At 42.2% G+C, this 22,709-nt stretch overlaps 1 protein-coding gene across 3 annotated transcripts in view; it reads left to right on the plus strand.

Annotated features, from left to right (window-relative positions):
- Nucleotides 1-22,709, plus strand: part of NUP214 (nucleoporin 214) — a 71,250-nt gene that overhangs the window by 16,120 nt on the left and 32,421 nt on the right. For 2 of the 3 annotated variants that reach the window (XM_044992689.1, XM_044992687.1), the window contains exons 13-25: nucleotides 1,408-1,583; nucleotides 2,190-2,281; nucleotides 2,893-2,982; nucleotides 3,364-3,513; nucleotides 3,759-3,917; nucleotides 6,203-6,306; nucleotides 6,870-7,052; nucleotides 7,748-7,833; nucleotides 7,941-8,024; nucleotides 10,633-10,878; nucleotides 11,969-12,130; nucleotides 13,831-13,939; nucleotides 22,578-22,653. In XM_044992689.1, coding sequence (XP_044848624.1) covers nucleotides 1,408-1,583; nucleotides 2,190-2,281; nucleotides 2,893-2,982; nucleotides 3,364-3,513; nucleotides 3,759-3,917; nucleotides 6,203-6,306; nucleotides 6,870-7,052; nucleotides 7,748-7,833; nucleotides 7,941-8,024; nucleotides 10,633-10,878; nucleotides 11,969-12,130; nucleotides 13,831-13,939; nucleotides 22,578-22,653 — 1,717 coding nt within the window. The remainder of the gene's footprint in view (nucleotides 1-1,407; nucleotides 1,584-2,189; nucleotides 2,282-2,892; nucleotides 2,983-3,363; nucleotides 3,514-3,758; nucleotides 3,918-6,202; nucleotides 6,307-6,869; nucleotides 7,053-7,747; nucleotides 7,834-7,940; nucleotides 8,025-10,632; nucleotides 10,879-11,968; nucleotides 12,131-13,830; nucleotides 13,940-22,577; nucleotides 22,654-22,709) is intronic. The other variant, XM_044992688.1, reaches the window with a different exon arrangement.

Below are 22,709 nucleotides of genomic sequence, written 5' to 3' on the forward strand. Positions count from 1 at the left end.
TTAACTTAATACTGGTGACAGGTACCAATTTAACACCATTGCAATTTGAAATTCGCTCTGTCCAGAGCAGGTACAGCATGGGTGGTAGCAGTGCAGGCTTCCTCCGCTGTTCACTAGCGTGCCTTATCCCTGACCTAGGGGTGAGAGAGTAATTGTTTTCAAGGGCCCTATCATTCTTTTCTCCCTACTGAATCAGTGAGAGGTAACAGTGGGGGTTTTTTTTATGCTGACATTTGCTCATTGAGAACTGGACATGAGACCTCCCAACTCTCTTCACACATGCAATTGGAGGGTAACTGCTTCTGATCAGTATCCATATGAATTGGATTTGAGTCACCGGTGCAAAAAGTTTTTGTGGCTCCAAAGCCTTCTGTCTGTCCTAACAGATATTTAATTCGCTTAACTCACTCTATTTTAAAAGGAAGAGACTAGAACACCAAGGGAAATGTTAATTGGAGCAGGGGTTTAATGAGATCAATTCTTTATATTTGTATAAGGAAACTTCTAATGGTTCTAAGAATTATTTTTAAATTAGAAAATCTACTTCCACTAAGATCTTTGGCTGTAGCTTTTAAAGCTTGTTTAAAGTTAATGTTAAAGACAAACAAGGTGATCAATTCCTGAATCAGCTGAATATTCATCTCAAGTGCTGGTCCTGGTTTTTAAGATAAATGGAAGTTCCTGTTCTCCTGCAGCATTTGCCTTTTAAAAGTAATACCTGACGCACCTAACAGTGCCAGCTCTAGTTTCATTTGATGTATAGCTCAGGTTTTAAAGCGGCTGGTTGTTAATTTTCCTCTGTGCCTGGTGTAACTGGGGGTGGGATGATTCCTAGAATTGAGCAATTCCCTAATCCAGAACTGACTCCTACACAACTCTGGCAGTTCTGTGGGGAATAGTCTCCACACAGTTCTGCTCTGGTGGTTGAGGCAGCAGGAACCAAGTATCCCATAACCTTCACCAGTAGCCGAAGACCATTCTTCATGGCATTCTGTGCAGTTACCCATTATAGCAGCCACGAGCCATGTCATGTGAACCACAGAATCGTTACAGAATAGATTGTCTGGATTGCATATGCCTCTTGAATCCAACATTCTGGAATGAGGTGTAAAAGCCCCCATCTGGTGACTCTCCCCGAGTCCACTTTGTCCTTTCACCAATTTCCCAGTCTCTAAAAACACCACCTGCTCCTTCTGCTATGCAGTCTCATCCATATTCCCTAAATGGCTTCTTCCTATCTTCACTCCCAGCTAGAATAGTACTTGGTATCTGGATATTGAGTCCCAGTACTGATTCACAACGTTTAAAAACTGTTTCCTCTTTAGATGTTAATGCTTCATTTTGGGTATATGAGAGGAAGTTATGTCCAGTTCAGGGTGCTGAAATATTTGCCATTTTGTCTTTCAGGTTCACTGCCATAGACACGTCTGCTTCTGCTGGCAGCAGCAGTCACAACAGCTCCACGATGTTTTCATTCTCCTCTACCTCCAAACCTATTCCTGGAGGGCCCCTAAGCCAGTCCACACCCCTCTCTGCTTCACCTGCCACCCCAATGAAGGCATCCACCCCCGTGTCTGCAACAAGTATGACATTGAGGCTAAGGCTAGATTCTTGTTTTTGCAAATTTCTCTCTTACCAGGTATAAAGTGAGCATGAGAGATTTTCTCTGTGCTGCTTTCAATTAGTGCAGATGGGCTATGGTTCCTGAAGTCTCCCAGTTTTCAGACTGCAAACTATATAGTGCAATGGGCCTAATACTGGAACTGGAAGGGTTTTCCCCTTTGCCCCTCATTCCTCACAGGGATAACTATTCATTGTCTCGAGTAACACATTTAGCTTTGTATCTTCACCTAGAAGCTGTTGCATGTTCAGTGGACTAAGACGTCTCACTATATTGGGGAACATGCTTGCCAGCCTGGAACCTGTTCTCCAGTTCTAAGTTACCTGTCCTGTGTCTGAGGTCTGAGAGCAGGGGTAATGGATTTGGCTTATAGAACCTTGCTGACTTGATGTAGATTGATGTCATTTTACAGGGATGGACTTGCTGAAATGCGCTGTTAGGGTTTGTACCCTTCCTTCTAGTGATCAGAATGTTCCCAACAGTGGGCATGTCCCATCTCCAATTAGCAACCTGTTTTTTAGATAACTATATGTGTTTGTCTATAGTTATTTCTCTCTTTAAATTCTAGTGGTGCGGCCTGCTCAGAATGTGCCTGCAGCATCTAATCTACTGAAGACAGCCAGAATCACCCCACCTACAACAAAATCAATCTCCATTCAGGTTAGGAGAACTTGAGCTGATTACACAGGAGCTGAGAAATTTCACTGGCCTGTGATTTGCTTTAGTCTTGGACTGATTTAATGCTGTTAGGTCAAGGGACTAGTGAACTAAGATCTAAGTCACAAACTACCAAAATTAGAATGAGATGCTGCGTAATTTTGGGAAGCTGGAGCTCTGACATGGTTTGGAGTCTGATGTAATAAACAGAGCTAGAACTAATGCTTTGTGCTGCGTGGAAATGTGGAATCACATCTTTTTATCAGCAGAAAGATATAGAATTCTTGGAAAATTCTAAGCTGCTTTGACTATTTAACAATATTAGAAAATATAGTGAAAGGGATAACTCCAAGTGGTGCATAAAGATTTAGCCATAATTTCCAGCCACTTAAATATGTTCAGTGTGGTTAAATCTCTCCAGTGTTATTTGAACGCTTAAATATCATTTTCAGTTTATTGTTTAGGTGAACATTTGTGCTTGTGAGAGTTGTTCCATAGGACAGTTTATGCATCTTAAATGACTTTATACACAAACCATTTCTAGCAGCAGATGTTGGTTGTTAATAAAGATTTTAATTTTGATAAGTTTACATTCTCAACACCTGGCTTTCTAGGGAAAGTCAGCATTGCCCAGCACTGGGTTAGAGAAACAGGTCCATCAGTGGAAGGATTCGGACCCTGTCATAGCAGGAATCAAAGAGGAGGTGAGATTTTCAAGGATTTTTGTCTTCCAACTTCTAAAAAGATCAGTGTACAGGCATGTGGTCATCTGTCACTCTTTCATATTCCATTAGTGTCCTTCAGTACTTAGTTACCGTGGGAGATCTTTCCATTATACTCTGAACCACTTCTTTAAACACTGTCACCCCTGTTTGGCTGCTTAAACTGCCAGCATTAAAGTTATGTTGGGAATATAGGGCTGTCTTCCTTGGATTGGAAGGGAATGCAAGAGACTTGCCTTTGTCTGTAAATTATCATGTACTCATGGCTGTATAAATGTATTAGCCAGCCCCAGAGCAGTGACCTTTGTTCCAGAAGCAGTCACGTCACAATGGCTGAACTTTCTTTACCACCTGGCTCTGTAGATTGCCCATTTCCAAAAGGAGATGGAAGAGCTGAAAGCCAGAACTTCTAATGCCTGTTTCCAAGTCGGCACTGCCGAGGAGATGAAGCAGCTGCGGACAGAGTCTCATGACCTTCAGACCTTTCTCTTGGAGATTAAAGAGACAACAGAGGTAAGTAGCACAGCAGAACTTCTCCCAAATGTTTGCGCATTGGTTGAGATCTTCAAGGCCAGCATTTGGGGATAGGCATCTTTGCTTAACCTGTTAAGTGCTGAGATGTCTGGATGTGCTGCTTCAGTGTGCGTGGGCATACCCAGTTGTTCCTGAAAGTAAACACTTTTGCTGAATATACTGATGCAATCGGCACTGTTAAGGACTTTTGTTGAAATCTGGCTCATCTCTTCATCGGTTCACAGTCCCTTCATGGAGATATCAGCATTTTGAAGACTACCCTGCTGGAGGGCTTTGCTGGGGTGGAAGATGCTAGAGAACAAAACGAGAGAAATCATAACTCGGGATATTTACATCTGCTGTATAAGAAACCATTGGACCCCAAAAGTGAAGCACAGCTTCAGGTATAAAACCTGCTCACTAACTTTAAACTGGAGTTTTAAAATAAAATGCAACTATTGAGGCTTGAATGTAGGTTGCACAGAAGCTTTGCCCTGCCACACTCACATTGTTTCAGCACAGTGTAACAGTACGATTTCATAGTGTCTTTCAAAGATCTCAAAGTACTTTGCAGACATTACACCCCTAAAACTGCTATGTGGTAGGTATTTTCCCCATTTTAGATGCGGGGAAACAGACATACAGAAGTGAAATGTCCTGCCCAAGATTAGAGTCATTGGCAGAGCTGCAAATAGAGCTCCTGACTCCAAGTACCCTAGTCTAACCAATGACATTTACTTAAGTGAATTTTTTTGGCCAGTGCCAGTACATTTTTTTAGCACTTCATAAAATGATCGTTTCAGAATTATTTGTATCTTTTTAGCAAATGCTTTGCAGAGCAATTTGATGATTTATAATGGCTTACAATATTGTAGTTAATTTCATGGATGGCAGAGCATAAAACTAAATGGTGTTCTAAATGCCTGATTGCAATGGAAAATTTCCCAAAATACTCAAAAGGCTTTGAAAGAGATGAAAGAAACCAGGATAAAGTACATTCTTCTCTCCCCCCCCCCCCAAAAAAAAAAAAAAGCAATGTTGAAAGGTACTATGACAGATATGGCAATCTCCTGAAGTATCTTTGGGCAATTTTACTGTATTAAGTTTATGTATCATTGTGGGCCAGGGATTATATGTTCTACCATGGGGAATGGTGACCACAGCTGTCCAGCAACTAAAAACTGTGTGTGTTGGGGGGTGATTAGGCAAATTTATTCTAATTGTAGCACCTCTAGAGATACTACCACCTGGAGAGGCTAGCATATACTGGATTATCCAGAGGCTAACAGGCAAAGAAAGGACTTTTGCATAAATATCCTGAGGTTTAAATTGATTCAGGGCATGCTTTCTGGTCCAGCAAATGGACAGAACCTACTCTCCAAGGCGGGCCTCAATCCTTCCTGGGAAGAGCTGCAAGAATTTTTGCCTATGGAGGTCCCATAAGACTGATAGGTGACCTCTGATAAGCTTTCTAGCATGCATATAGGAACTTCTATAGTTTTCAGTAATGCTTTCTCTGTAATGCTTTCATTGTAAGAATAATTATGCTTGCTTAGAAAGAGCTGTGTATTAACTTATAACTGGAGGCAGTTAACCTGTTCATAGCCTTTGGAGAGAAAGCAAAGTGCAGATGCAGGCCTCTGTAGGCAGTCTGGCTTGCTGGGGAACTCGGTGATCAGGGAACTGTGCAGCCTGAAAAAACCCCAGTCGGGAAGGGAGTGATGCATGTCTCCATGCAAGAGAGGGTGATGGCTTATAGCTGGAAATCTAAGAGTGGGTGCCCTTACTGGGCCATGGAGGGGGGGACCACAGGTACAGTTGCCCTAAACCAGGGGTCGGCAACCTACAGCATGCATGCCAAACACGGCACAAAGCCGATTTTGAGTGGCACGCTGCCATGGTCCTGGCCCCCAGCCCCACTCAGCCCTCCCCCCCGCCCTCCCCTGAGGGGGCAGGAGGCAGAAGCTTGGTCCTGCAGCAGACAAGCTTACCCTCCACCCCACTTCTTCCCCCAGCGTGATGCTTTCCTGCCCCTCCCCCTCTCCTTCCCTGTGCCAATCAGCTAATGGCCCTAGCGAGGGGTGGGGGAAGAGAGGGAGTGTGCAAGCAGCTCCGTAGAGGAGGCAGAGAGAGGTGCGGAAGGGGGTGGAACAGGGCATATCCCTTCCAGCCCCCTGCCTTGAGCCGCTCAGGGCAGGGGGCTGGGAGCACCCCCTAGGAGCCGAGCACCCCAGCCCTCTGCCCTTGAACCCCCCCCCACACCCAGCCCTCTGCCCTGACCCTTGAACCCCCCCCCCACACCCAGCCTTCTGCCCTGCACCCCTCCACACCCCCACTGCATTCTGCCCCGCACCCCCACACACTCAGCCTTCTGCCCCACACCCCCCAGTCCTCTGCCCTGACCCCTGAAACACTCTTTGCACTGGTAGAGAGCAGGAAGCTGAGGTACAGAAGTTGGCTTGCTCAAGGGCAGACAGTAAGCTAGTGACAGATTTGATTAGTAAAACAGAGTTCCACAGTACAGGGTTCTGCCATTCTGATTTAAATTTGCTAGAAGTGAATATGTAAGAGTGTCCCACATGACTTTTATTTTGGTTCGTTTACAAGGTCTTTAATTTACTTAATTGGATTTGAGATTCTCACAGAGAATTGAAAGATGACTTTTTTTTTATTTTTTTCTCTTTGGTAGGAAATTAGACGCTTACACCAGTATGTGAAGTTTGCTGTTCAGGACGTGAATGATGTTCTGGATTTGGAGTGGGACCGGCATCTGGAACAGAAAAAAAACCAAAAGTGAGTGAGTGAAATTGGAATAGAAAATTAGTCTGTGTCTAAGGAGCACACTAATGAATTAGGAATAGGACATTAATAAATAAGCATAAAATGCCTTTTCTCTACCACTCCAAAACGTTTTCAAAGAGTTTGTGAACAACATTTGACTGAGCCATTTTTACCTGTATTTAAAAGTTCAGACTGCAGACTGTTTGACTGACTGACTTTGCTATATGCTTTCCAACAAATTCTGTACATGCTGTAAATTCCAATTTCCGAAATGCCTGTAAAATAAGCTTTGTATGCGCTAAACAAATCCCAGGGGAGACTGGTAATGAAACCTTTTTGTTGAACAAGTACCTACACGTTAAATGAATAAACTTGCAGTGTACAACGAGAAATATACAACTGACCTGTGCTGCCTTGGTATTCAAACCAAAATGTGGTTTGGGGGCTGAAGTCCACTTAAGCCAGTAGCTGAAATAAACCAGTTTTCTGTGCGTGTGCACATGCACTTGCAGCTAGGTGTCTAACGGTCTTCTCATCTTTTCCTGTTGTTGTTTTTTCTTTTCTGATGTTTCCAGGCGCCTGATTGTTCCTGAGCGAGAGACTTTGTTTAACACACTTGCTAATAATCGTGAAATAATTAATCAGCAGAGGAAGAGGCTGAATCACCTGGTGGACAGCCTGCAGCAGCTCCGCTTATATAATCAGACTTCTCAATGGAGTATGCCGAGTGACACGTCTTCTCTTAGCAGTTCTCAAAGGTATGTATAATAATTGGAGGTTGCAGCAGGAAGTGTATTGAGTTAAGTCTCTTCCCAATAGTAATGTATGAAAGTGCATGTCCAAGACAGACTTAACAATCATGCTTTGTAGATATCATAACTGAGTGTAGGAGATGGGGGGTGGGGGAATCCTCATAAATGGGCACTGGCTGTAAATGTGCAAATTTTGTTCACCAGTAACACAGGTGCTCCTCAAATCAGCTTGAAAATTAATTCTGTTGTATTTTGTGGTAGCTTATTTTAATATATCAGTGTGTCTCTATGAAAGATGGGCTTTCACAGTAACGAAAACATTGTGAAAATGTAGCCTCAGAAATTATCTGCTATTGTCATGTCTCGTGAAGATTACAATAGAATTTTAATTTAGGACAAGAGGGAATTTGTTGGCCATTTGATTTTTTTCCCCATAAGTAACTTAGGCCTTGGTGCATGCAGTTAAATATTGCAACATCTAAAGAGGTTCTGGTGGCATTCAACAATGGCTGTTGTAAAGCAGTGTCATTGAGGCATATGCAGCTAGTCAATCCTGTGTCCTTTAGCCCTTGGTGAACTGGGCATCAAGTTATGGTGTTTCCATGTGAGCCTGTGGTTTCTTCTCATTCCCATACAGTTGTTTCTGTGGGGCAGTGATATGCGGTACCTGTTTTTTGTTTCACTACTCTGTCTTGTTTCAGCTTTGACAGTGACCTTGAGAGCCTGCGCAGTGCGTTGGTGAAAACTACCTTGGAATCGTATGCCAAGCCCCTGCCGAAAGCACCTGGTAACTCATTGTTCTGTTTTTTTCCCCACCTGCACATTCTAAAAATGACTGGTAATTGAATCTCCGTGATTTCTATAGACTAGTGATTTTCTTTTTTCATTTTGCAGCTAAATTGTCCCCAGTTAAACAGGCACAGCTGAGGAATTTCCTAGCCAAGAGGAAGACTCCACCTGTGAGATCCACTGCTCCAGGTAAACCTTTGATACATTAGGAATCTGAAACATGCAAGTCGTCCCACAGAACTTGTTAATATCCTGCCTTATCTGTAGAAGGAAACATTCCTACCGTAGCCCCTTGTATTCATCACTTCCCCAAATAATGGGCTTCTGTTGAACTAGTTCTAGCTAGAAGCTTCCTTTCCCCGCTCAGACTAGACTAACGAGCATTCCTTTTAGGGGCCAGTCCTCAAAGTTGGCCGCCTTATTTTCAGTAACAACAATGCTGTTTGCTAAACCGTTAAGAAAAGGAACCTAAATACCAAATGGAGGCAAAGTTAGAGGGAAACCCTAATTCTTAACTGTTTTCTTCATACTAGTGTTGGTTATTTCTATGTAATGCATCTACACTGCGAAAATACAAGGAAGGCTTTTATAAGCCCTTTCACAAAAATGCAGAGTAAAACTAGTTGTGAACCATGATCACGCAAAATACTAAATATTTAGACGTTATTTAAGCTTGACTAAATTCTAAATATCTCTTTATGGCTGAGTGAGTGAGTTATTTCTAGACCTAGGAGCTACAATCATGGACCAGGAGCCCTTTGTGCTAGGTGCTGTACAAATACAAACCAAAAAGTGATCCTTGCTCCAAAGAGCTTACAATCTAAGGCATGGGAAGGGCATCATTAAGCGTTGTACTATACATGTATATATGCAACCCCTCTACACACACACAGACTCTCTACGGCTTTTGTTCATGAGAGAGATTTAAGATGGGTGTCTAGTCTCTTAATCGCAGTGAGCCTTCCCGACTGAAATCCAGGTTCAGAATTGTTTTAAAATAAGACACTTTAAAACCAAATGCCTCTTTTTTTTTTTGATGTTCTCTAATTTAATCAAAGTATGTGGCACTCATTTCAGAATCAAACACAAGTAGCTCTTGTTCTGAAGTAGTTATTATTCAGTGTAAGTCTTGCATATTAAATCACAAAGAACCATTTCTTTACAATAACAGCGGAGAACAATTTGTCATTAAAATCTTGAGGTGGAGGCAGTCAAAGGGTTGCAGGAAGCAGTGGTCTGATAGCAAGTTCCTGCCTCTTTTCCCTTCCCTCACACTAGACCTACAGTACTAAGAACCATAAATATTGTACTTCATTGTTAAAGTCTCAGATTTGTCAAGAAGATAACAATGTAGCTTGAGACTGATACAGACATGGCTCATGAATAACTGTTTTACAATAGTTTCTACATGAGACTGAGAGGAATGATGTGAAGTTGAAGCTTATAATCATGTGATTAACAAGAAACCTTTAAACTAGATTTATCTTAAGGATGGTTCTCCGTATCTTCAAGTGTGGAGACACTTGCAGACTCCATGTTATGATGATCTGCTGCTCTTTATGCCATTCTTGAAAGCATTGTCTTAGCACCACACAACTTCCAGAAATAGTGCAACAATGCAGCTTATCATACACACCGACATCGCAGGTTACTACAGTTGGCCTTGCCAGTATTTCCGTGTCAGTCTTTGCTCCTGCGACCCTCCTGCTGCCATCTTCTTACCAGCACTGTGTTTCTGCAGCCTAAACACTGTCTCGCTGCACACATGGCTGGGGAATTTCAAAGTCATTTGGACTGAAACCTGACTCTCAGGATCACAAACAGCTCCTGCACTTTAACCCTTTGAAAACTAGGGTTTTCTCTTGCTTTATCATGAACACTTTGAGAGTTCCAAAGAACTCTTGGCCCACTCGTTACCCCACCAGGTGGCACGTCACTTGGTGAACACCAAAAGCTGAATGCCACTGTGAAGAAAAGGTTTTTTTGACTAAATGTAACAAATATGGAGATTGAGACGAGTCCTAATTTGCATATTAACCAATCAGTTTCAAGTGTGACCTTCAGATCCCTCAGGGCAATAGGGGCAGCCACTAAAAATAAGGGTTTCCATCTGTTATAACCACAGTGGGTGGCTTTTCGGATGGATGGCTCTTATACGTCAGAACAATGGTTCTTATGGCACTGGGAAGCCTTGGAATGTCATCTGCTCCAATATAGTTTTTGAATCAGTCTCAATATCCCAATATTTGGGGGTCGTTGGCACCCAGGCTCCTAAGAGAAGAACCCCAATGGCCCTGTGCGCCTTGGAAGCGTATCGGCGGTTCATAATAGACCTTGTGAGTTAACAGCATTTATGGGGGCCCTGATGTCATTGTAAGAAGTGTCTTCAGGCTCTCTTCCTTATTTTAGACACTTTTGACCCCCCCCCATTTCAGTTTTGTTCCTATAGCCAAAAAAGGTCCATTGACAATGTCCGCACTGGTAACTTTCAAACATGTAATGTTTCTCCTCTGCTTCTTCCGTAAGTAACGTCTCTCGCAATCCATTATAAGAATACAACAAAGCAGCCCTTATTTTTAATTTTGAAAGGATCAGGAGATTGCATGTAACCTTAACGTAATGCCTGACCACACGGCATGTGGTGCCAGAGTTGAGAAGTCAACTTCTGCACCAGGAAGCTAAAATGAGACAACTAAAAAGTTTTATAGACATGGTGTTTCTATCCTAGCCGTTGAGATTAAATAGCATTCTCATTGGCTTTGGATGACAAAATAATGTGGCTCTTCTCCCATTGCAGCCAGTCTCTCCCGATCAGCCTTCTTGTCTCTGAGGTATTATGAAGATTTGGATGAAGTCAGCTCAACATCCTCCATTTCCCAGTCACTGGAGAATGACGATTCACAGGTCGTAGAGCAGGAAGAGGAAGCTGCTCCAGTCCAAGTCCCCCGACATGCTCCTGTAGTCCGTACGCCCTCTATTCAGCCTGGTCTAATGGCACAGTCTCCACCATTTGGTAAACCTCATCTCACAATGGGCACTTTAGGTGAGTAGATTTTGGAACTGCATTCCCCTTCTTGTTTATGACCTTGTTGATGGTTTTAATCTCTACAGTGCTTGTCATAACTTCAAATCTAGGTGAAATGATTTTGTGGTGTCTGTCTTCATGTTGCCAAATCTCCAAGAGCAATTAACAGTACAGAATTATAGCCCCCTTGAACTCAGGCCACTAGTGTTGAAGTAACATTGGAAACTTTATTGTGCTTTTCCTATAGCCTGGGCCTTTTACATCAAGACTGAGAAATTCAACTAAGATGATCTGTTGGCTAGAGGACAGGAGGAAAAGTCAAGACTCCTGCCTTTGCCACTAATGTGTGACTTTGGGCAAGTTACTTGACCTCCTTGTGCTTCAGGTTCCCCAACAGTAAAAAAGGATGAACCTTTCTGAGCCATATGTATGAAATCTTACATGGGAGGTGTGCATATTGAGGGCCTCAGTTTGTAGCTTTGTGTGTCTGACTTCTGCTTTCAACTGGGGTAGCCAGGTTTAATACTTGGCATCCCAGCGTCTGACAGTACGGTGACTGCTTGTGTGTGTTCAGTTTCTCTCCACACCCAGAAGAGTTGTGCTTGCTTCTGTAGGGATCCTCTGAGTGATCAAGCAAGATGTCAGTAGACATGACTATAAGGATAGACTGAGAGCCAGCCAGCCAATATGTCCATGCTTTTATGTGACTGCCTACATCTGGTAGCTGATTGAGAAGGAGTCTTTTCAGCAGATGACATTCTAATTGTTAAGGTTTATTAAGGGATTAATGTATGAACTGGATTATGTTTTTCCAAAGGGAATAAGATAAAGAGTTGGCAATTTGACCCACCCTTCATGCTGAAAAGATAGCTGGTTAGGGCTCCACTGCATGCAGTTCATTAGAAGTTATGGGAAAGTGAACATTGCCAGATTTGATGAATTGCTAGTTGCTTGACAGCTGTAAATTAGTCTTGTCTGATTATATGAGGATTCAGAAGGAACAGGTATATAGTGTATAGCTTTTAAAGAGTCAGTACTTTCTGGTGGGGCTTTTGAGTCTCCCTTGTTCATGGGAGTTCAATGAACTGTATCTTTTTTTTTTTTTAAGTGCCTACATCTTCAAGCAGAATCGTTCCACAAGGGGCAGATAGCACAATGCTTGCAACAAAGACTGTGAAACATGGGGCCCCTGCTCCCACTGTCACCGTCCCAGCACCACAAGCAGCTGCTGCAGCAGCTTTGAGAAGACAGATGGCTAGCCAGACTCCAGGTAAAACTAAAGTTAATGACTAAAGTCTGGGCATTTCTACGTGTGTGGTTTTATTTATTTTATTTATGTAGTGAGTGAATTTAATAGATTTTAATGCCTTTGAGGGTAAGAAATTGACTTCAGCATAAGCCAAGTCTGATACGTACAGGATCTGTATATTATTCCCCACACAATGCTGCCAGTGGTCTCCTCTCTCTTATTTGAACTATCAGGAAAAAAATGCCTGAAGAATCAACATTCAGGGCTACTTAATATTCATTCTAATCTATGCAGAAACACAGGAGTTGATAACTATATATCTTCAAAAACTAGCATTACGATCATCTGATATACATAAGTCCGAAGGAATTCCTGATGGTTGACTATTGCACAACTAAAATAATAACCAATCCTATATGTAAAAATCCTCTATGATTGAAAGGTAAAAGGAAAAGATGTTCCCATCCTAATAGTTCTTCACCATGTTAGTTACATTAAAAGATGTACATTTTAAAGCAGTTTAATATTAATGTTAGAGGAACTCTGTCAGGTAGGTTAGTCCTTAAATCTAGCTGTGGGGTTTTAGAAGACCTTAACAGAAAAATCTCCATATATGAAGGTTTTTATTTTTTTTTTATTTTGCCTGGATTTAGACATCCCTTGTAGCACCCAATCATTGCAGGAAATAATAAAATTCAGCTATATACAAACAGGAAACTGACTAGTCTGTCTGTCTTGTCCAAGGTGAATGGAACACAAAAAGTAGATGGACAGCATGAATACTGGAAAAATAAATTAGGCATTTCAAATTCTTTGTTTTATTAAGCTCAGAAGTTAATAAGGGAAAGGGCGAAAGGGCAAGGTGAGAGAGATTTGTCTTAAGTATGACTTGCGCTCTATAAATCTCTCAATGCAAAATACAGTAATTCCAAATATTACAGAATCCAGTAAACTAGATTATATTACTCTAATTTAGATTATAATACAAAGTAATCTAACTAATTTACTATAAGTAATTCTATTGAGTAATTATAGTAAAGTTTATATGACATTGCTATTTTCACCACATAAATGCATGTTCTGTTTGTGTATGTGCAAAATTTAAGTGCGTATGTTCAAATATTAGTCCTACGCGTTAAAAGTAATTTTGTGTGTCAGTTTGTGCAGGCAATCATGCACACTCAATAGGTACTTCTATATATGCCATTCTTTTACAGTATAATTGTGGCACCTTATTATAGACTCTTATTCTCCACTGAAATATTTTTTGGCGGGGAGGGGATGGGAGAAAGGAAAGGGATATGATCATAATTGCAGTTCCAAGGATAAAATAGCCAGAATTCTGAATTGCAATCAGGAGGTCTGACAAGTATTGATACTGATTATCACACCAGTTATTAATGTCCTCCCATGCATAGTTGTCAAAAACTCTGTATCTATCTATATCTCCATCTCCTAGATGTGCTATCATAAGTCACAAATTTTCTAATCTGCAATAAATTACTCATATAAAATGTGAGCCAAATCCATGGTTTCTGCTGATTTTGAATAGACCAGGAGTTTCTTTTAGCTAGTGTACTGCAGATTCCTTCCCCTGTCCTCCTAGGTGTACATAGGTGGTGGTCTAGTTGAGAAGCTACTCATCTGGATACTTTGTATGAACCATGTACAATGGAATATTTCAGCTAATTGGTGGGATTCATCTCTGTTCACTCTTAAAGCAGTGAGCACCTCCTTGACTGAATCAACTCTAAAGAACGTCCCTCAGGTGGTGAACGTGCGAGAACTGAAGAACAATGCCTCAGCCCCTGCTGTTTCTGCGGTAATAGGGTGCGTGAATGATTTTCCTTTCTCTACATTTTAATGTTCCTTTAATTAGCCCTTGCAATAAGTTCATCTGCCAGTAGGGAGCAGTATCACTGCTTCATATAATCTGAACCAGTGAAAGTGTTTTGGGGAGTAATGCAGGAATGAACAGCTGCTCCTTGCTGTTTTGTTAGCACGCAGGTCTGTGGAGAGGTGGTGGGTACTGTCCTCCCTGAGTCGTTCAAGGAAATGCTACATGATTTGCCTAAACAGGAAATTTCCAGTTTCTGATTTAGAGTCCTGATAATCTAGGCTAGTGGATCAGTATTAAGTTCATTATTCATTATTAGTTTGTATGTAAATATAAAATATGTTGGTACATCCCCTTTCTGTTATAGTTCTAGATCCTATGGCTTCATTACTAATGCAAACTCTGGATCCTATTACCTCAGTGGTGAGCTTGAAACTTTGCTATATTGTCCCCACTTCCCAGTTACTAGTATTTTTGCATGTGTCCTCTACTTTTGAGTGGGGAAAACACACCCATCTGCAACTGGCTGAGTCTCTGTGCATTTGTGCTGTCCAGCTTCTCTCCTGTTTATTCCTTCTGCCATAGAAAACATCTGCTCTGTAGTTTACTTCTCTAATCCCATGCCCCTGGGTTCCTGCCCTGAAGGATTAAGTTTATACTCCAGCTTCTCTAGTAACTTGCATCATTGGAATTTCTTCGCAGTAGAAAACCCTTGATATCAAGGATTAAATATTAAGTATAGGGACACAGCTCCCCAGAAATATATCCAGATGCTAGGCTGTCTTGCTCAGCAGAAAGCCACGAACATGTGCTCACTGTTTAATTTACAATTTATCAAGCAGTTCTGACTTCCCTATGAGTTTAACTGAAACTGTTGGCCTTCCGATACTCCACATCCCACAGCCAGCTGCCAACTCAGGTCATTCCAGGGATTTCTCTCTTCTCATCAAGCAGTCACCAGTCACAAAACGAATTCTTTTCTCTGTATTGGTAATGACCTTGAAATCTTCATGTTTTGTTTTCTGCAATGGTTTAAACCAAGAGAGATGAAGGACTTTAAAAAATAAAAATAAAAAAAATGAGGGAGGAGAGATTTCCAGTGAAAAGTATTAGGGGAGTTAAGGATTATGTTGTATTCCTGCCATGATAAAAAAAAAAGAGAGAAAAAAAAATGTGTATTACAAAAGGAGATAAATTCACCATATGCTTCCAGTGTAAATTGTCTGGAATTGCAAATGCTTTATCCTGGACGATGGTGTGCATTGGGCATGCGCCTCTTGGAACTATTTGTTTGCCACTTCTGGATTTCATGTATTTTGTATTCCTCTCTTTGATGGAGAAGGGAAAGCAGAATTCCTTTGAAATAGTTTCAGAATGCCTTGGAAAAGGAGTTTTGTAATGGTGAGCATTAGCTGTTGCTCACCTCCTGGGAGTCCAGCTAGGAGGGTCTACACTTGGAGACGGTTCAGAAGTTCCTTAGTATTTCATTTTTCCTAAAAGCAACTGCCTTCCTCTGAGGCAGTATTTTCTTGAAGAGCTGTACACTACCAAATAACAGTGCCCAGAACTCCTGCCAAAAGCCAAATTGAGATGAGCCTGTGGAAGTGATCTCGACGTGATTTAAGTTTGTTGCATGTAAATTGATTTAACTATTACTCTCGGGGGATTTCTATGCGAAAAAAATAAAAATTCTGAGCACAGTATCTTAAAATTTTGCATATGTTATGTCAAAACAACACAATATAATCACACCAGTTTCAATTATTATTTTGGGTAATTTATTTCAAAATACCTGTCAGGAAATGTTTTTTGACAATTAGATTCCTTACTAGGTATATTTAATACAGAACTGTAAGTAATTCATTTAAACTACAATACAGAACCATATTTCCTGCACCCCTCAGATGCAGTGCAAAGGCTTGGGGAGTCGGGGGTAATGGAGGAGCTGAGGGAAAGGGAAGTAATTGCTGGGAAGGAGCCTGGGTGTGAACTTGGAGGGTTGTTGGGCGTGGGTGGGAAAAGTATGGAACAGGTGTGTTGTTGTTGTTTTTTTTTTGGGGGGGGGGGGGGGATTGAAGGAGCTTGAAGACCAAATTTTCCTTTCAATCAGAGAGGTGACCCCTTCAGAACATTGTGGGATAATGTGGGGAAGCTTGCCCCACCTCTACTTGTATTTTACCTGCTCTGTGCTTTGCCTTCAATCTGGCATCTTTTTTATAAACATCCTATTTATCTGTTGCACCAACATTCATCAGATCAAGCGAGTGTAGCTACAATGAGTAAGTAGAAATCATACCATTCTAATAAAACATCAATGGCTCACTATCCTTTCCCCTTTGGGAAGAACTTTTTTGATAAATGTTAAGATCATGAGTTGCACAAAATCATTTACATGCAGATGATACATTTATACCTTTCGCTGATTTTAAAAGTAATTTAAGTTCTTACTGCAAAGAGTAAATCACTGAAATGTCTTCAGTGTAATTTGACAAAGGAACAGAGAAATGTACAAATTGAGATGATCTCTGTACGTAAATCTGTGATTGAAATTGGTTTGGAAAACCTTCATGAATACAGAAGGTAATAGCTGACAAATCTGATCTGGCTTTTACTTCGGCGCATTACGACAGCATTCTGCTCCTGTATGCTGACGTTCAGTACAGCTCCAACAGAAGGAGCAGGAAGGCTGAATCAGTGAGTCTTCTCTTAATTTCTATATATATTATACCAAAGAACATCCAGCACCACACAGTGAGGCTGCATCTTTATCACTGGGTTCTAGTCTGTCACCACAAAACTTCAAGACATAGTTTTGAGCAATTAATACACAAGATGTCTGCCTTATACTTGATATGTGCTATGTAACCAGAGTGCCTTCAGTGAGTCAGCATTATCTAGCGGCTAACTTTTGTTTGGTGCTCTGTCACTGAGAGACCTTGAGCAAGTAACTAACCTCTCTGTCTCAGTTTCCTCATCTGTGCAGTGGGCACACTATTTTGTGAAGCACTTTGAGACCCTCTGGAAAAAGGTGGTCTGTATATTTTTTTAAAGTGAACTTTGTTTCATGAAATCATAGATATCTTTAATTTTTTAAATCTCAAGTATTCAAGGACCTTTAGATTTTTGTTTTGTTTGCTTTAAGTTTGAAGTGTTAGTCTGTAGCTATTTTAACATAAAGTTTAAACAGACCTAGTAGGAGGAGAGGCTTAACACATTCAATGAAGTGAGTTCATGTGATGAGCAGGAGGAGAGAATATGAATATCCTGGTTGGAGCAGTCAGAGAAGATTGGAGTTTATAAGCTGGAATAGATCAGGTCTATAATAGGACCTTTGTAATTCAGGGGTTCCTTTTCTGTGGGGATATGTGGTTGTATGTAGCCAGTAGGAGGCAGAAGAAGCTAGAAGTGAAAGTTTTTGTGGCTGTAGCATAGTGTTTGAGTAAGTTAACTGTCCGTATAACAGAAGTAATCCTGCTTTGCTGATGAAAGTTGGCTTTCACTGGGCGATTTTCATATCTGCACTGGCTTTGGAAATTGTCACTTTCCTTGACCAGCTGATACCAGTGACTGAAAGTGACAAGAGGAAGTGCATTCTCTGATGCTGCCTGTCAGGACACTTCAAACTCCTTTTTGCTGTATTTTGCATCATGATGATTTAAAGATAAGGGTTTCCAGTGCTGTGTGTGTGTGTGCGCGCGAGCAAGATATATATAAAAAATACATCTCAACCTTGGTTTCTGCAGACCTGGGATCAAAAAAGCCTCCAGCAGCTGAAAACTCTCCCTTGTCAAAAACCTCAGTACTTGGCACTTTCGGGTGTATTATACTTTAGAGTTCTTTTCTTATGAGTTTGGGTGTGGGAGGGCTCTTAAGAAGCCGAATATTTTGGGCACACCTGGTTACCTGTTGAATCTTCTAGTTGTTTGCTCTGTAGCCCTTCTCCCCTGCTTTTCTCTTCCTTCTGCATTTCTCCTAGAACATCCTCCTATGTTAAATGTGAGTCCAGGGCCCAGCTTCTGTTCAGAGCCCCTGCACAGCCCTTAGTTCAGTGGTCCCCAACCTTTTTCGTCTGGCGGGCACCAGACAACGAGCCATGGAGGACCATGGTGGCGGACAAGCATCCGCCGAAATTCCGTCAACAAGTGGCAACGTCAATAGGCGTCGCTGCCAAAATGCCGCCGACAAGCAGTGTCATCCAGAGTCGTCGCCGCCGAAATACTGCCAAAAATCGGCAGCGACGCCTCTGGATGACGCAGCTCGTTGGTGGCATTTTGGCGGATGCTTGTCCTCCGGCCAGTACGTGGCTGCACTTAGACACCCTGGTGGGCGCCATGGCGCCCGTGGGCACCGCATTGGGGACCTCTGCCTTAGTTGAATTTCCGTACGTTTCTAGTACGCAATACTCTGGAGCCCTGCAGTGTTGGGAGCACCCCAGACAAGCACTTGTCAGGCCATGCAAAGGTATCTGCCTGCACTGAGAGCCTCTTTGCCCTCTGCTCCAGCAGGTGGCTTTCAGCCGAGAGACTTCATGCTGAGGGTTTCCCCCGGCAGCACCCCTCTCTGACGAAGGCCTCCTGCAGGAGCAGAGGGCACAGAGAGGCTCCCAGCCCCAGCAACAGTGGCAGCATAAGACGCAAACCCATTAGTTAAGACACAAGTGATCTTTAAGCTTAGTTTAATAGTCTCTTTAATTTGGAAAACAAAAAAGGCTGTTGATTAAAGAATTTTCCCAAACACTCGTGGCTCCTTTTGAGGAGCCGGTGCTCATAGTTTGGGAATCACTGATTTAGAGCAGCAGCTCCACTGCCGGGAGTTGCCACAACTGTTGATTTAGGGACATAAGTCTAAGGGAGAAGGTCCAGAGAACCCTCTTCCTCCCTGTCCTTATAAAAGCTGATTTGGGAAGGCAAACTTTAATTGACACATTTTCTATTTAGCAAAACTCCAAAGATCTGTTTCTCTAGCAAGTGACTGTCTCCTCTAGCTGACCATGAAGTTTTAGAAATCAAGTATTTGAGCTGTCTGAGTGTTCCAATTCTCTGATTTCTTGGAGAAAGGAATTATATTTGTATTGCAACCCGCATGAGCTAGCTTCGTGTCTCCAAGCATGTCCTATTTTGTTCCTCCAGCTTGCCTTGGGCATCTGCAGGCCCTGGCAGTCCCTGAAACTCATTCATTTTCTCTCTTGTAACAGTGATTATTGTGCGTAGGAGAGAGCAGTGCTACGTACTGCATACAGAATATTCCTAGGGAACTGATTCGTGTGGTTCAACAGTAAGAATACAGCTCTGCTACACCTTCAGGGAGCCCTGGAATGAAATTATGGGGATGTCTCATCTTCCTGTTTAGTCCTGATTTGTATCTCTGAAGAGTCTTTATGCTCTTATTTTGCCAGTCGTTGCTTGTTAATACCCCGCCTGTAATGAGAAGTGAGATCAAGGGGTTATTGCAAAGGTCTGTGTGTTACTCCTGAGTTCTGTTCCCAATCCTGCCACAGATTTCTTGTGATCTTGGGCAAGTTGCATAACTGCCATGCTTGTTTAGTCATCTGTGAAATGTGTATAATACTCACCAACTTCCAGAGGTATCATTAGGCTTAATGTTCAAAAGTGCTTTCAGATCCTGGGATGAAAGAATGCTAGGAGTGTGTTATGACTGTAAGTGGGTCTAAGGTTTAATCCTGCCTTTTCCCATCTCCCCTGCACTCTGTACATAATCTAGTTTGTGTGGAAATGAAATGAACCTGGTGTACACATCTGCTGGAGCTGCGCATTAGTCAAGTGGGCTTTAGATAGGGCTTTTGACAGGTAAATCGATTGTGCAAGAGCTTTCAAATTATCACCTATAGGAAGCTAGCATGGCGTTTCCACCCGGGATGTTGCATATTGTGTTGATGACAGGCAAATAAGTTCTGTTGCCAGTACACTGATTCTGAGTATTGAAATGGCAACCCCCTGGGCTCAGTGTGTTCATGACCTAAAGGAATCCTTGTGTGATATTTACCAAATCTAGCCTTCAGGCATGGTACTAGCTTTTCCCCTTCATTATAGGGTTTCAAATTCTATTGACACTTGGCTCAGGGTGTGCTGGTGGTATGTAGAGCTGAAGGTAAAACGTCTGTGGAGATATCGGTCACGGTGCACCCTGTACAGGCTGGATTCAACTCCTTGCATAGTTTGTTCTCATTCAGTTCAGGAATGCAGGGTGCCCTTCCCTGAAGCTTTGGTAGCAGTCTGGTTATAATGCATCTGAATGGTTGTCGTTCTGCTGGGTGTGGGTGTGAGAGTGGGTGGTGGTCCTTTGAGAGGGCGCATACAGAACGATGATGTCACATCAGACCTAGACATTTTGATTCAGTATTAGAAATGCATGACGTCACCTTGGCTTGAGATAAAAGGGCTTTGTTCCTGACTGGCAAGCAGACGTGGTCTGAATCTTAAGACTAGCTTGTGCCCTGAGGATTGGAGGAGAGCATTCCGGGTATAGGGCATTACTGTTACAGTGTAATGCACTGTGATACAGTCTGCAGACAGAGGGATCTGGATAAAAAAGATCCTTGTTTGACCAGGGGGTCTAAAATAGTTGTCTAGACGCTGTCTCCGTAACCAGTACAGTTATGCTAAATAACCTCAGATGTTGGGTGCACTGTGTGACACAAGACTGAAGTGCCTTTAATCACTTGATGGATGGGCATATGGTAGAATCATAAATGCTGTTTGTGTTTAGTACAGACACTCATGACTTATTTTCTAGGCTGTGGGATGTCTGCAGTGGGCAGGCTTTCTCCTGAGGAGACTTGGTTATATCCTTTGCCACCCCATCCCCATCACCACCCTTAGCACCAATCAGTGCTGCCCTGAACATAGGCTGCAAAGGGACATGAAGCACCCTTCCAGGAGCACCATTGCCTGCCTCTAGAGCCACTAGATAGGGTTAACTCTGGCTGGTGCAGCTTTTGCAGAGTCCATTGTAGTGCATGTGAGAAGTGCTGAATTAATGGTTCTAAGAAGTGAAGCCATCTGTCCACACCAATGCCCTTCTGCCTTGCTGTGGAGGGACCACCGGCTGGATTGCGAGAGAGCACTTCAGTCTTCCTGCCCTTTTCATTTTTGGCCTCTCTGAGGGTGTCGAGTATAATTTTAATGTAGACTCCAGACTACTAAAAACTGTACTGAAATCGCCAACTCATTGCACATAGACCATTGAACTGTTGTCGGTTGTAATGACTTGCCATAACAAACATGCCCTGGACTTGAACAAGTAGCTTGAAAGGGAGAGACTCCCTTCCAGTTACCAGTGCTATGAGGGTATCTATTCATTCTCTTCACACCCAGGGACCTTGAGCATCTTGTGATGTTTCTCATCACCTCCCTTCCTCTAATATTGAGCATTCTCTAGTGCTAGTCAGTTGCTGAAATTGTTATTGTGATAGCTGGGCACAGGGCTATTCCAGTGTGTGCAACACGGGGAGCTTTCATTGCTGGAAGGGAAGGACTTGCAATTAGTGCCAGTCCTTTTTAAAGCTTTGTTTACAGCATCAAATCCTATTCAAGCTTCCCCTCCCCTCACCCTCACTAAAAAGGCAAATGGCTGAGAGAAATCATTCTTGTGTGTACTTTTCCCATTCCCTTGGGATGTTAGGAAAATTCTGAGAGTTTTCCTGGTGAGTGACTGACTGACACACTTCTGATGTAGCGTGTGGGACTTGGAGCGGTGTAGTAGCTACAGCACTCTTGAGACCCAGATTTCATTTCTGCCTAGAGAGGACTTCTGAATCTTGGTCTGTCTCATAGTGGAGAGTTTTTACAGAGCACCTGTCACTGGTTTAGATGTGGGGAAAACAGGTCATTATAAGGTTTCTTCCTTACTACTTTCTTCTAAAACGTATGGTATTGGACCAAATGGACCACTAATGAGAGGAGTTCCTGTGACTTAATGGCCATTCCCATGTTATAATAATTAGAGCCATAATGTGACACACAGTGGGAGCTAGGTTTCACCCCAGAAGTAGTTGCCTTTCATTAATGATTGTCCCTGGGCTCAGAAGTACAGTTTATAAAGCAAGTTAAACTTTCATATAACCATAACCAAACAATCATATTCTAAATCGCAGATTAACCACGTCACAATCCTTTCTCACCAATTCACTGTTTGTACAATTTTGAAGCCAAAGTGCAGGATTTTTTTCCACATTTTTGTCTCCTTTTGTTCATCACTTTTGAGAGTTGCATATATTTGTATCCAATTCCAGACTCTAAAATGGGTGGAAATCCTCTTTCATTTTTATGCCGGGTGTTTAACACACGTAATCTCCTGACCTGCTGATTCTTTCTTCAATTCCCTATTGAAATAGAGAGGGGTTCACTACCTTCTCTTCGGTGACATAAATGGGTGTGAAGGAGACTTAATCACTTAAGTCTAGCGCTTTAGACACATTTGTAGCCACTCTCTGTTAAATGAGGCTTATTCATTTAAGAGGTTTATTCCATAATCTGATTTGTTCCTTTGGGTTTTGCTAGAATCACGTGTTTGGAATCTTTGCTGTCAGTGGTGTTCTGGACTTCTCAAAAGTTGAGGCTTTGGGGAGAGACCTGCTTCTAAATTAGCCTTTCATTAAATCTTTTTGTTTAGATCTTCCGTACCTCAGTCTGCAGCCCAAGCAGTCCACCAAGTTTTGGCTACAGTTGCTACAAATCAAGCCAAGCAGGTATCTCTTGATATTTTTTTTAACCTATTAAGCACTATGCCGGGCAGATGCTGTAC

Source organism: Mauremys mutica, chromosome 18 (genome assembly GCF_020497125.1).
Source record: "Mauremys mutica isolate MM-2020 ecotype Southern chromosome 18, ASM2049712v1, whole genome shotgun sequence".
NCBI lineage: Eukaryota > Metazoa > Chordata > Testudines > Geoemydidae > Mauremys > Mauremys mutica.